The sequence below is a fragment of the Xiphophorus couchianus genome, chromosome 22 (assembly GCF_001444195.1).
Source record: "Xiphophorus couchianus chromosome 22, X_couchianus-1.0, whole genome shotgun sequence".
NCBI classification, from domain to species: domain Eukaryota; kingdom Metazoa; phylum Chordata; class Actinopteri; order Cyprinodontiformes; family Poeciliidae; genus Xiphophorus; species Xiphophorus couchianus.
The window spans coordinates 17,051,860-17,066,714 of record NC_040249.1 but is presented as its reverse complement, the minus strand read 5'-3'; the positions used below and the strand labels follow the sequence as shown (position 1 = coordinate 17,066,714).

General features: G+C 36.4%; 1 protein-coding gene across 2 annotated transcripts in view; it reads left to right on the top strand.

The window, feature by feature from the left end:
- macrod2 (mono-ADP ribosylhydrolase 2) overlaps positions 1 to 14,855 on the top strand; it is a 476,756-nt gene that overhangs the window by 132,322 nt on the left and 329,579 nt on the right. For both annotated transcript variants that reach the window (XM_028006473.1, XM_028006472.1), the window contains exon 4: positions 9,384 to 9,413. In XM_028006473.1, the coding sequence (XP_027862274.1) occupies positions 9,384 to 9,413 (30 nt within the window). The remainder of the gene's footprint in view (positions 1 to 9,383; positions 9,414 to 14,855) is intronic.

Sequence of the window (14,855 nt, the reverse complement as noted above, 5' to 3'; positions counted from 1 at the left end):
ATCTAGAGCTCACTCGAGTACATGCACATAATATTGGATTGATACCCGATGCTGGTATAGGCATCGATGCATCCCTAATAAAAAGGAAATGTGGTATAATATGAGGTTTTCAGAAAATTTGATTTAAGCACTGACATTACCATTTATATTGATAAACTAACAAGTATATTAGTTTTGATATAGAGCACACTAATTATTTTATTATTCTGGAAGAAAAGTATATGAAACATGTTAAGCCAAAATATTGTATGTTTAAGAAAAACAGCTAAGAATTGAGTATTAACAAAATATGAATTCTCTTATTAAATACTATAGATTGTTATTTTGAATAGTTTGTTGTACATTACTAAATCCTTATCAGCTTACTTGTACTAATGCCTCCATCCAGATTCAAATGTGAAGCTAAAAGATGGACACTCTTTTTGATAAACTGCCTTTAATTAATCTGTCTAATAGTCTGCACTCAATAAGGAGAAAACAAGATCATTCTGGAGTGTTCCTGGCACTACAGAGAGGTGAGTTCCTGTGACTTAAACCTCTACCTCCAGGGTGCTCTTCACACATGACCTCAACACTAAGGGCGCTATGATCAAATAAACGCTGGTGGGAATGGATTCTCTTAAGTACCTGTTAAGTGCATTTTGCTAAGGAAGTAAGAGAAGTTAAAATACAGTTAGTGTTAAAAAAGACAATGCACTCTTCTTTAATGCACTGGTCTGCACTCAGGCTATATGGACTTTTAAGTGAGAGCATATATACGTTGGTCCAGCCTTCAAGCCTTCATTTCCAGATTCTTTTTTTCACAAAAGGAATGTAGTGGTATGTCAAGGAAAAGCCTTTTTAGAAGATGTACTTAAATTGTAGAGTATTTCCAATTTAAAACTGTCCAGCCATGTTGTGTTTAATGTAGTAAAGAAAACTGTCTGGCTGCTAGGGTGGTACCTGGCTGGGCTTAATGATATTAGAGGACCCTCAAGGTGCCTGGAAGTCTTTTCTATATCAGCAAAGCTGATCACCAGGAGGGAAGATTGGTCAAGTGGAGACTAATCCGGAAATTTACCACAATGATTGTGCAGCTGCTGGGCCAAATCCTGCTGGATCTTTGTGCTGACACTAGTTCTTGTCAAGGTTAATAAAAACCAATATAATCTTAACCAAATTCCTCAAACTTGGCATGCGTGCACTCATTAGCTAAATTATCTTGGTATGTGTTGCAGTTTTGATCCTTGTTTTGACTGTGCACTTTCAGTTTTAATCACTCACCAGATAAAATGTACAATGATTTTAACATGCTAGTGATCTATTTATTGTCCTTTCATATAAATGTTTTGAAAATTGCTTTTACAATCGTGCTTGTATAGAGAGCCTTGAAAAGGTATTTATATGCTATAAACATTTCAGTTTGTTTTAACAAGAATGAAGCATAATAATGAAGCTATTCAGTTTGCTTTGTGGTTCTAGAAGATTAATTTATATAAAACAAATGAAAGCTGTACAACAAAAATGACTAAAAACGTAGGCACAGATACATGATTTTGCAATTGTAAAGAATTCCATAGTCTCTTCAGTTTATATCATGTCCCTAATGCCACTAAAAGGTACTGGTCCAATGATCTGAGGGAATGTTCATACAGATGAAATGGAGCAATAGAAAAGACAAATAAGAGCTTTCCAACTGGATTTTGAAATAATGAAGGCGGTGAAGAGAAGGCAAAGTTGGTGAAATGTAATCACGTTTAGCAGTTCCCAATGTTATTCCGGTTTGAATTAGCTTACAAAGAACAGCAGATATAAATTTTTGTTTCTAGACATGCAAAGTGTGCAGAGACACAGACAGTCTAAAAGCCTTGCACTTGCAACTGCAGAAAGATGTGGTCCTGCATATTCTGCATATCAATTCAGGGGAGCTGAACCCAAACGCAAGACCCCTTTTAGTTTTTATTTGTTAACAGAGTAATTTTAAAAATATGTATCCTTTTTTTCCCCTCTTCTCAATTATGAACTACTTTTTTGTTGTATTGAATAAAAATGTCAAGGCAGTGTTAAAAAAGGAATACAAAGGGAGACATGCAAAAAACCAAAATTGAATAATGTTATTTTCAAACAAAGTGTTTGTGGTTTTCTCACAAACCACATTCATTTAGCTATTGTGTCAACCACAGTGGGTTTATGATTGGGAAAGTAGAACCAGATTATCATATGAACTCTGCTCTCCCACTCCCCTCTGCAGCATGTCTCAGGAGACGATGCAGGAAGTCTTCCTCGTTCACACTACAAGTTTTGCATTAAGGCAATTACTAAATAACATTGCAGTTGTAGAAGTCATTGTTGTGTTCTTACTGTGGTGGCGTTCATGTTGCCTTGATGCACAACTTCAGAAGAAGTATAAAATTCTGCTTTACTTATCCCACCTTCGTTTTTATTTTCTTGTAATTTCTGCTAGCTCCCATTGCAGGAATGGGTGGAGAGGTTGAGCAGATGCAGGTGGATGTATATTTATGAGGGGGATGTGTATTTCAGGGCGAAGCAGCGCGTTGTGAAAGGTGACCTTGTTAGATAAAAGGAGGGCTCGAAAGCCAAATGATGAAAGAGAGGGGGATCATCCTGGGCTCATTAATGTGGATGTGAAGGTCAGGTCAGGTAACAATAGATGTGTGGGCTGGCTTTGGCATCTGGTTTTGTTGCTTTGTTATGGCGGTGACAAGCGTGCGGAGGAGAGGGATTAATCACGGTGACACCACCTTGTTGTCACTTCGATACATTCTGACGTGACATAAAGCGCTGAAGTTCTTGAAGAAAGGTGTGAAAACTATGTATTTCTAACCACAAGCAGTAAACGTTGTCCAGTTGAAAGCATATTTTTTTTATATGCATATTAGTCTTTTTCAGGTTTTTAAAACATTTTTTTTATTGATTTTCCTTCCAAAATCAACTTGTGAAAAATGTTTCCCAAGCTGATTAAATTTATTGGAAATGTTGATGTAATGGAGGTAAGAGATCTTGTTTTTGTCTCAGTGTGATGTAATAGGAATTATAGTACTGGGATAAACTCCTTCTAGTCCACTGGTGAGGTTTTATCACCATATCACTACAGTGCTTACCCATGGGCACTTCAAAACATTTTCAGATTTATACTCTTGCAATGTTACTTAATTTTTGCACAAGATTCACACTCAATATTTCACACAGCAATGTTGCTGTCACTTGTCACTAAAGCCTTAAAAAAAGAGCATGTATTAAATATATTATCAGTAGTAAATCTTTTATTTTGACTGCTTGGATCAAGATGATGCTCAGGTGGTTATGAATATATTTATTATTGAGATGTTAGCTTATCCACCTTATATTTGAGTGTGATATTTTCTTCATTTGTTTGAGTCACAGTTGCATCATTGTGAGTAAATCTGCTTCTGTGATGATGCCAGCTCTCCCACTAGTTTGTCTAGCTCAGTCGGTCTCCTCAGGGGCCGCTAAAAGCAATAAAGAACAAAAAATGCCAACGAGTATTATCAGGCAGGGCTGCATGTGTGGTGTGACATGCATTTTTAATGTGCAACAAATAAGAAATACTATTGATGCTGCTCCTCTCTCGTTTCTTAGTTGATGGCTCATTTAAGTTTTATTTCTATTTGTTCGAATTTCAGCCGAGACAAATGGCGAAACGGTCCCTCGTCATTAAAGGTCGGAATTACTTCAATAAAACACAGAGCTCCTAAAACATTAGATGGCTCGCTCTAGGTATCAAATTCTAGCTCCAATCGCTCCATTTGGTGTGTAGGTGCAATGTGTGCAGGATGCTGTGTGTACATTTGTATGTCTGGTGAAAAGTCACACAATCTCACTCTGTTGGAGTGGAAAAACGTGTGCGTCTGTTTTTTGGTTTGAAGGGAAGGAAAGAGCTGGAACTACATGACAATGTTCCCCTGGAAATAAAACCCCAATAAAATAACAAAGCTTTTATCAACTAACTGTCTGAACTTCAACATTCTGACCTTTCTTGTTAGACAAAAAAAAGAATATCTAACAACTTTTGTCAGTCCAGTCTTTAAATTATTATCTGTTAGTTTTCAGAACTATTTCTTTATTGTTGTAAAGTTTTATTGATATGCTTCCTGTAGATGCAATGGATGTTATGTTTATTTTAGTTCCTGCCACTCCAATTATTAAGTTCCCGGAAAGCTTGCAAGTTCAGTCACTTTACGACTATGAAATTTCATATTGGCAGTAACTGAAATTATGCAATATACAAAATAACCATTTAAGGACCATAGATTTGTGACAGTTTTTTTAAATCCTTAGCCTGCTGAATTTTGTTTCTGAACTGTAAAATAAGCAGGTAAAATAATCAAATGGTAAAACACCTTTTAGCCTAAAATTAGTGGAGTGCCCGTTATCTGCTCAAGACCTTGCCGTCTTTATGCTTCCTCAGACTTCCTAGCCATGTTGAGCTTTACTGAAGCTCAACATGGCTTCAGTAAAGCTCAGCTAGCACTCTGTTCGTTCTTCAATCTCTACTCTAGACTATAGAGGGTCTAGAGTCAACTTGGTAGAGATTACTAAGAGAAACTAGCTAATTCTACATCTTTAATACACATGCAATAGCACAAGTTGTTTCTTTGTCTGTTGATGCAGATCAGATTGGTTTAGGCTTGTTAATTCCTTTTTTAAATGAAATGTTATCTATTGTACAAGTTCAAATGAAATGCATTAAATTTGGTCAGATGTAGGAAGGCTGATAGCATTACACCATAGTGGCACTTCTGGTTTCTTTAAAAAATATTTGCACTAAGATTATAGTTTAGAAGCAGAGCGGGAAATCTGCACCAGAATCTTGTATTAGTTTCTCTTCCTTTCCTTTTTTTCCCAGAGTCACAACAGAGTATACTCTGAGCTGACTGAGAAGCACGCTGAGGATAAGGCATGTGCATTTGACAAAGCATACTGAGAAGGTTCAGTTAAGTGGTACAGACCCAAAGGTAGACAGTGGATCTGTTTACTGCCTTGAGGTTTTGTGGTTATGCACTAGAGCTTTCCAGTTAACAAGCATGATCTAAGGATGAGGTGACAACACCAAACATGCAGCAGTGATCGAATCCTAAGTGCTCTCTGTGCTAACACAATTGAGGCATGTAAGCCCTTTGTTTGAATGATTTGAAGATATCATGACATAGTAAGATGATTTGGAGATTTAAATCAGACCACAGCATATTCTCCATATGGCCACAATAAAAAGAAACACCCCTGTCACAGTCATGGACTAACATTCTGTTATTTTGCTTGATTTGAAGAGTTTCAACAGTGGTATCTAGTTTCTCTCCCTACAGGAACTTCTTGTCCTCACAGTGACTGTGCTGGCATGAGCTTGATGGACCAACAAGTCTTTACCGTCCCCAGGCAATCTGGGGAGCATTTCCACTGGGATTTATGACCCTTGCTGTGGTTACCACAGGGATGATGCCACAACACACAGTTACACATTAAAGCCTACTCTGCTGGCTTCAGACTTTCCTCTCGTTAACTGGGTCATTGCAACGCTTCAAGGCTTAGCTTTGTTGCTAAAGAAATATTTAAGTTCAGAACTCTCGTATACTGCTTTATTTTGTTTAATGCAAAGGGTTGTATTTAGTTTTTGTTGAGCAGAAGATGTGGTTTGGCCTGTGTTTAAAAAAAAAAAAGTTTAAATCTATCTTGGGGCAGGCCCTAAAAGAGGGTGGTAAACTCAAAAGTCTATTAACCATTTATTCCAAGAGACTGCTCCACATGTGGACACTAGCAGAAATAGATAATGGTCTTCTGGTAATACTAATTATTCACTCCCCCATTGCTTTTCTAAAGGCATAAATGTGTTGATCCCACACAAGATGCTCAGTCTGAGCCCAAGGCGAACAAAACGACACAGAAAGCTGCTTTATAATTAATACACACAGTATAAAATATTGATTGTGAGAAAGATGTGGCCAAATATGGATTCTTTTTTGTTTGGATTTGCACCAAGGATAATAACTAGGTATTGTTTCATTCTTGCGGAGAAGCAAATCTGCATTCGATTTCAGATTTTTATGTCCTGTGACGGTGTGTCTGTTGAGGAAGTAAAAAGTCAACACATCACTCTTTAATCTGATCTAAACCTCAATTTAAGAGAAAACAGCAAATCTTTTAAAAGAAGATAAATAATATTTGTTATAACGACATGGCTGTATAAATGTGTACTAATTACTGGAGACTTGGCTTTCAGAACTAACCACCACATTCAAAAGAACATTAAATAGGAGTCAGAATATACTGATTAATTATGGTCATTGGTATAGTTTGTTCGACCTGATATTTTCTCAGTTGCATTTCATTACAGAAGCTATGGTCTGCATAATACTTTCAAAACATAAAAGGGATCTCACTGTTGAAAGATGTAAGTCAGGAGAAGGGATGAACAAATGAGATACACCATAGAAAGTGCAGAAAGACGCCATCAAGTTGAGTAAATATGGCATGACACTGACATGACCACAAACTGGACTTTGATCCAAAATCGATGAAAAAGCTCTAAGAAAAGAGTTATGAAGGCAAATACTACTATCTCCCATACATTCATTTATATTGGCTATTAGATAATAGTTTGGCAAGATAATTTGGCTTAAACACTTTTTGACATTTCTATAAAGCATTTTTGGACTATAATTCCATTCCATTAAAGAAATGCCTCAGCAAAGTTTTAGTTTGAGACTTAAAGTTTTTATTTTTCTTTCCTTAATAATTCAATTTATTTTATTATTGAGTTGTACATTTTATAGGCCAAATAAAGTTCTAAAATGTGCTATTTTGGCTTTGTTTTTTTTATGTATTACACAAAATTGGTGCCTTAAGAAGAATAGAGACATATCCACTGTATGTGGGTTGAGTGCACATATTCTGTGGGTTGGTAGCATCATTTTGTTCTATAAGACTAGCCACCACTACTTGTTTTGTTTTGATCATTAAAGGTGATGTTACAGCAAGAAGTGCACATGTTTAGGTAATTTTTTTCTGTTTTCATTCTTATTAAAAAGCCACAACAATGAAGTAAGCATGTCTCTCCTATTGACAAAAACATACCCAATCATAAGTGTACCCAATCATTTCTGTCGACAGAAATCCTTTTATATCTCAAGCCCAAGCTCACCCTTTACCCTGCTATCACCATGCTGCCTTGCATACATATACATGCAGAAGAGTTGTGTCTGATTAGCAACCACATCTCAGATCTCTGATTAGGTGTGGAGTAAATGAAGTGCCCCCCTCTGGCATGCATTTCCATAATGTCAGGTAATTAAACCCCAGTGTTTTAATAGCTCAGGAATAAGGAAGGCTCCCCAAGAGACCAGACAATGATGATAGATGATGTTGAAAAACAGTATGCCGCTGGCTTGGGTTTGAGCTGACTTTGAAAGTGTTGGATTTGACTGAAAATACAAATGTGCCATACAGTTTGATGTTAAGGGCAATGCCTAAGCAGAAATTCAATATATTTCAGTTTTATATCAGTGCAGAACAATGCAACATGAATAATTCCATCTTTTTTCTGTTATTTTACAACAAACAATTTGCACTAGAGATGATGTGGTATACAGCGTTTTTTCTCTCTTCTCATGAAAAAGGAGGTGGCAGTTATCAGGTCATCATGCTATCTTGCTAGAACACAAAAGAGTGGCTCAATTGTAATAATATTAAAGGAACATTTATTTATTTATTTATTCCTAACAATTCTTGTTAAAGCTAGATATGTCTCCTGAATAAAAAGAAAAGAGTCAGATTTTTCCAGGAAATGTACCACTCTCATTTACACAGAGTAACTCCGGAACGCATGCACATTTGAGTTATGTGCTCTTTGTTGATGGCTGACAGATTCCAGAGCTAAACAAAGGCTGCGAGAGCATAAGCGTCTTTTTTATCACAGAAAAACCTGGAGAGGTGCTATTGTAAACATGACAGTGGATTGTCAGTACATCCCTGTTTGAGTTGTTGCTTTGTGTGTGTGAGTTGTCATACTGTATGTGCGCACAAAGACCACACAGATGCGCAACAAAAGCCCTTTGATGAATAAAAACCTGCTGTAGGAAGGTTTTCTTTGTCAGGCCCACTCATATTTGTGGGTCTGAAATGAGAATAATGCTTCCACCGAATCCAACATGAGCAGATTGAACTCCAGATGTCACTTCCTTTATGTAAATTAGACTCTAAAAACACTAATAAATAAGGACTTCTTTGGTAATGGCTCATTTTTATTATCTGTTGCTGGGGGGGGAAAAAATGCATTTTTGACTAAATGAGCTTTTGAACAGGGCTGATTCTGCAGCTCTATCTGAAGATAATTAATCGGATATTGTGAAAAACCATTCTTTTAATCTGATGTATGAACTACACTTCAAGCGTCACTGCTACCTTCTTTGAATTTCATAAAATAACAGATGTACCTTAAAAGTCTTTTAATCTTTCTTGTCGTATATGAAAATGGATTGCTCAAACGAAAAGAAAAAAAAATGGGTTAATTTTTAATGATGCTCTACTTGGGTTTCCTCTTGCAGAAATGGTATGTTGTGTCATTCATTAATGTCTGCCAAGGGATAATAAGTGTTTGTGAGCTGAACTTTCTTGTATTTGCTTTGCTTTGCAGATGTATCAGATCAAAGAACTGAGCCTTTTTAATAAATGCCACAACCATTTTAGTAACGAATGCCTTTTCACTGAAGCATGTTTTATGCTCCTTATACATAAGGTTCATATCAGCACATACAGCTTTCAGCAAAATACATGCAACTACTATTTTAAGTAATATAGACATTTTTGTGCTGAGCACAACTAATGTAGTAGGAAAAGAAAAACCTCAATCATAATTCACTGTCAAAGAATGACACATCAGCTGCCAAATGGCTAAAGTACAGTAGTTGTTCAACTAAACCACTTTCACACACAATAACACATTTTGTACATTTGAGATGTGACAAACTATTGGCTCATATTCATGTAACAATTGTTGGAAGGTAGCAAGCATCAAAATACAAACACTTGTTTTGTTTGGCACAGCTAGTGAAATGTTTGATTGATTGTAGATTCAACTGCAAAACAAACTGTTTCTGTCGGTTTTTAAATTATTTTCACTATTTCCATCCAAGAGTAATCATTGATTTTTATTAATTATTTTTTGTTTTGTTTGCCTTTTACAACTGGGAAAGTATAATCTGACAATCTTTGCTTTTAGATTAAATACATTATACTGTGGAAAAAAATAATTGACAGTTTATGCATTTGAAACATTGCTTTGATGTTATGTAAACTATACCGAAAAAGTCTTATTGATATTTGGGCACTTGTTCATATGCCTATTGACTTTTTTTCTCCTCTCATTTCAGCAAACACCAGTCTTCTGGGAGGAGGTGGAGGTGAGTAATATTAACATTTAAATATATTTAATGTTTGTACATAATTCCTTATGTATGTGAATAGACCAGCCTAAAATGTTGTATGGGTCATTTAGTGAACTTCACAATTTTTTATTTATTTACTTATTTGTTTATTTATTTATTTATTTTTTGCCTATTTTAAATCTAACTAAATGTTTTGTTAGATCAGAATATTACAGAGTAACCTTGCTCTGTGCCACTGAGAAGTGGTCATTACTTTAGCAGCCTGCCAAAGAGCATTATCATCAAAGCAAGGAAGCAAACCCAAGGCAGCCAACTGTGGTGTGAGAATAATGGGGAGGCAGGCAGGGGATTCCTGCTCACTCTTCTTTCTTCTATTTTTTTTCTTCTTCTTTCTATGGTGTTAGACGTTTTCTGTGATATTATTGAGATAATAATTCTTCACCACTGTGACAACAGATCTGGATAAAATGATCTAGGTTAAAAATGGAATGTTAATTTTTATTCCCACAGGGAATTTTTGATCATGTGGGAATAATGTGATCTGCTTCAGTCTTGTGTATCCTACTGCGTTTGCTGATGTGTGTAATATGTCTTCTGTCTAGAGCTGTACTAAAGAGCTTTCTTTTGTGAACCAAATAGCCTTTTCAATTTTTATGTTAAATTATATTTGTGGAAATTCTTTATAAACTGTAGGTTCACTGTGTTTTTTTAATGTCTCTATCACTTTTTCATGGGTCATATTGGATTTATGAATATTTATCTAAGAGCTAAGAGTTTAATAGTAAATTGTTAAATTTTTATGTATCAAACTATCAAGCTACAATGAACCCTCACCTATTTGAGATTCAGTATTCGCAAATCATCTATTGTGCGTTTTTTGTTTGTTTTTGTTTTTTCCTGTGGAATGTAATCCTGATTATTTATGGAAATCTCCCACTGATTTTTTTTTTTTTTTTCCATTTAGCATACTGTTTGAAAGACAATGCAGCTTGGAAAGCTGAAATACCTAGGTGCAGTGCCATTAATTCTCTTTTATGCTAATTAGCTGTACCCTCGAATGGAAATAAGGAAGACTGTAGATTTTAACATAGTAGTGCTAAAATGGTTTCAACTGTGTATAATAAAGTGCATTTTGGGTATGAACTACTTAAATATTCAGTTTTTTATTGGGAATTCACATATTCATGGATTTCAGGTATTTATACATGGATTGCTGTGGTTCCGCATCCCCAGAATCACCTGGTGTTCACTGTAGCTAGCTTTTAAATGGCTGCCTAGCTAAGAAGCCTATCGACAGTGCAGAGCACAGGAGTTAATCAGCCATGTTCTTTGTTAGAATGAAGCAAATCTCATTCTAACGTCAGCAGACTATCTAGTTAGCATTTGACTGCTAATAGCTAAATTTTAGAGCTTTCTTTTTCAATGCTATACTATTTAGCTGTGTAGGTTATATAGCTATATTAGCTATGTTACATTTACTATGTCATTTACTGTGGTAGCAAACTGGTTATCTTGCTTGCAGTGTAGGTTGCTATATAGTTATCTTAATCGCTATGTAGCCTAACTATTTTTGCTTTAAAGCTTTTCTTACGCTCTACCTCTCAGTCTGGCTAGTTGTCTACCTATTTTGTTGGTGAGTAGAAATAGACAGTTTAAGTATCTAGTTAGGTTTCCTGCTTACCTACCTTGCTTTCAATTATTGAGCTTGCTCTCTAGAATGTTGTCTAGTCATTCAACTAACTTGCAGTCTATCTTTTTGCCTTGCAGACTGCATTGCCATGTAGCTATTTAGCTTGTTGCAATCATGTCTACTGTTGCTGCTTTTGCTATCAAGCTGTTTCATTGTCTAGCTTGCTATTTAGCTTACGATCTAATGCCATTGTTCAATGCTTTGGCTAACCTTGCTTGATCCTTGGCTTGCTTTCCCTCTCTTGAGACATTTTTTTAAAGGTTTTGTCGATTCCTTTATTTGACAGTTGTCAGATAGGAAAGTGGATTGTGAGAGAGCAGGAAGACATGTGGCAAAGGTCATCGGACCGGAATTCGAACCAGTGACAGCCGCATCAGGGATTAAGGCCTCCATACATGGGTTGCGCTTTACTCCTAAGCCACTGCCACATCCCATCTCTTTCCACATTTGACAGCCTTTATGAAAAGAACTTTAAGAAACATGTTCAGTGCAATATAAAATAAGCTGAAAATAAATACTGATACTTTCATGGCAATTAATAATTTATTTGTTTGTGTTTATTAAGGCTTACCACCTGGCAAATATGAATTATTACAGACAAAGGCTGAGCATAGAAGAACTTCAAAGCCTCAGCATAGTTTAATGCTCAGTGCACATGCTGTCAGAGACATGAAGCTTCTCACATCTCATCATGCTCGTTGGAGTGGGCCTTATCTTGTCTGATAGATGATTAAGGGTGCTTGCCTGCAGAGTGGTTTCAAAATCTGTCACTCACAAGAAGAGATCCTCAGCATACAACTACTTTAAGAATTTCTGTGATTGAGAGCGAAGGTCACAAACATACATCTCCATTACCAAGCCAGGCCCTCCAAAACAGGGTACACTGTTTTCCTGATTGGTGTCTGTCTCTGCTGCGGTCAGATCTCAGTATTGATTTGCCATGTACAGAGAAACAAAACAAGGCAATATTCTTTTCTATTATATTCTCATTACCGTCGCATTGTGGAATATCACCTTTTTACAGTTTCTCAAATCTGTGTTGTTGATTGATCCAGTTTCTTCTTCAACTAATAATAGGTGTTGGGGTTTTGCTGATTGCTCTGTTTCAAAACAGTGTCGGCAAATATCAAGCTGAATTTATGGTTGTCAACACTGGAATGTGAGATCCTTTGTTTCAATTAATGTCATACTTTGCAAGGAAACATTTTCACCTGATTGAGACCTGCAGCTGTGCTTATTAATGCCTGAGGAATTCTAATTGTAGCTACAGACCTTTTTTTTTTTCCTGAGCCAGCGTCTTTTCAGTTTTAACTGACTTCAGGTAATGCCGTTGCTGCTACATATCTAACACAAAACACAAGGTTAACTCATAAATGCTGACGCTCGTACTTCTTCGAATAATAATCAGCAAAGCAGGTCTCAGAATTACATATTTTTTATTTTACTGCTTTTTAAAATCATTTACAGTAATGTGAAATTATGCTAATTATAAACAGAAACAGTCATCTGACTGTTTTATTAAGAGTTAAAATGTTATATTTTTTTAAGAACATGTACCTTTTTTATTTTATCAGCACGAGGCCAAAAGAGCTTTAGCTTTTCAGTGTCTTTTCCACTTAAATGTGTCTACAAACTAGACAAAATTGTTCTCTCTGTTGCCCTGCCCAGCCTCTCTACCTCTATCTGTGGCTTGGCATGTGAAGACCTCCTGCCTTGGTGGCAGTGAGGATCGATGGGAAGAGGAGATGTGGTCTCATATAGGGTCCTCCTTATCTCCCAGCTGTCTTCTCTGGGCTCTAAAGAGGGCCAGTTTCACAGCAGGATGATCCATCATGCTGGCCTCACACACCTGAGCTGTGCTTATTTTCTCATAGCTGTGGAGGTGGGCCTCCTGCCAGGAAGTGAAAACTGGACAAAGCTTTTACTCTGGTTACCTTTGTACCTACCTTTTTTCCATACTTGTTAAATATAGACATGTTGGTTTGGGCATGATTTTTCAACTTACTTAATTCCATAAATGAAAATCTAAATCGTAAGGGAAATTATTTTAAGGATCAAAAATCTTATGAACATCTTAAATGGAACATTTTACTACACTCAAGCCATTTTTCTTATGAAGAATTATTTCAGACATGAGCTTAGAGAATGGGAATTTATTATTTTGGAATATTCTAGGCAACATTAAACTTGATCATTACCTCGGCTCGTTTGATGATTTGTCTGCTGCTGCCTGCCATTAAAAGGTAGCCAGAGAGGTGACACCTGGGCAGAACATTTATTGCACTATGTAAGGTGTTTTATAGATGCATTGGACTTTTTCAGAATTTCAATTTAAAATGTGTTAAAACCTGTCACAAGTGTACTATTGCCAGGAACATGGGCTTCCCTCTCTCTTTACAGTAAATGCAATGCACTATATTATCGGCTTCACCATCTAGAAATTGGTGAAGCTGTCTTTATAGTGGAGAGTTATGAGGGCTTAATTTACATACAATTTAAATTGTGAAAGCAGACGCTGGGCCAAGCGGTCACAGGAAGGAACAGATTCAGAGGGGAACGTGAACCCTAACCCAACCCTTACCCTGCGGGATTTAAACATATATGAACATATAAACTGACACTTGTTCGCTGTGTGCTTAGATTAGTGGCATAAATATAACATCAAGCTTATCAGTATTGCAATATGTACAAATCCGACTAGAAGGACGTTTTTTGAGTAAAACGCACTCTGAATCTTGCTCGGAAAAATGTTATGTTGGATGAGTTGCAGCTCACAGATGCAATGTATATTGGTTATTTGTATGACATAATTTATGCAAATCTTACTCAAATTTAGCAGCAATGATTCAATATTACCTGATCTCATGCTACGCTTTGCAGATGCTCTGTCTACACTGATGAAGATTTACTCACCTCATAAATATTTAACTAAAGCTCCAGCAAAATAAAATACCTCTTCATGATGCAGTAGAACATTGAATTCCACGCCCATGACCCCGATACACATGTGTTATTGAAACTGACTGCCTGAAAAGTGCAGTCAGTTCTCCATTACCTCCATTATCAAACTGGGCCTGGTAATGGCCTGCCTGGTAATAGAGACATGATAGGAGTTGATTTTACTTTAAATGAGCTTAATTTTCTCGCATTTAGACCTACCTAATAGTTTTTTTTAACACATTAGGATACCTGACAAGGTAGGAAACAGTGTGACAGTAGTCATACTTTTTCAATCACATCATAATATATTCCAGTAAAACATAGAGAACATTGTATGATTTTGCTTGTTATCTACTAGAGCACTATAAAAATAATGAGGGTCAGTAATAATAAAGCCTTGGGATTTTTTACTTTAATTACATTTTATATTCCTGGTGTTTGTTATTGAGACAAAAAAATTATTAGATTCATACACCCCAAGGCTCAATTGCTTCCTTAGAAATCACTGATGGGAATTCATGGGATTTCAGCTGTTCACTCTTAGTATTGTGTAAGCAATGGGGTCACCCAAAATAGTACTGTTATCTGCAATAGATGTGTTGGTCTCACTGGGATTCCAAGCATACATTGAGGGAAATAACAATGATCTCTGATAATAGCACACTAAATGAGGCCTCTGTGAATAGAGGGTAATTATAAATAGTACCAGGTTGTCTATGTGATGTGTGTCACAGCATGGCTGGGCGCTGGCACAGTCCCAAAAGAAAAGAGCTAATGTAAACATTATGTTGTCTACCCTTCCCTTTTCTTTCCATTTGTGCCTTTCT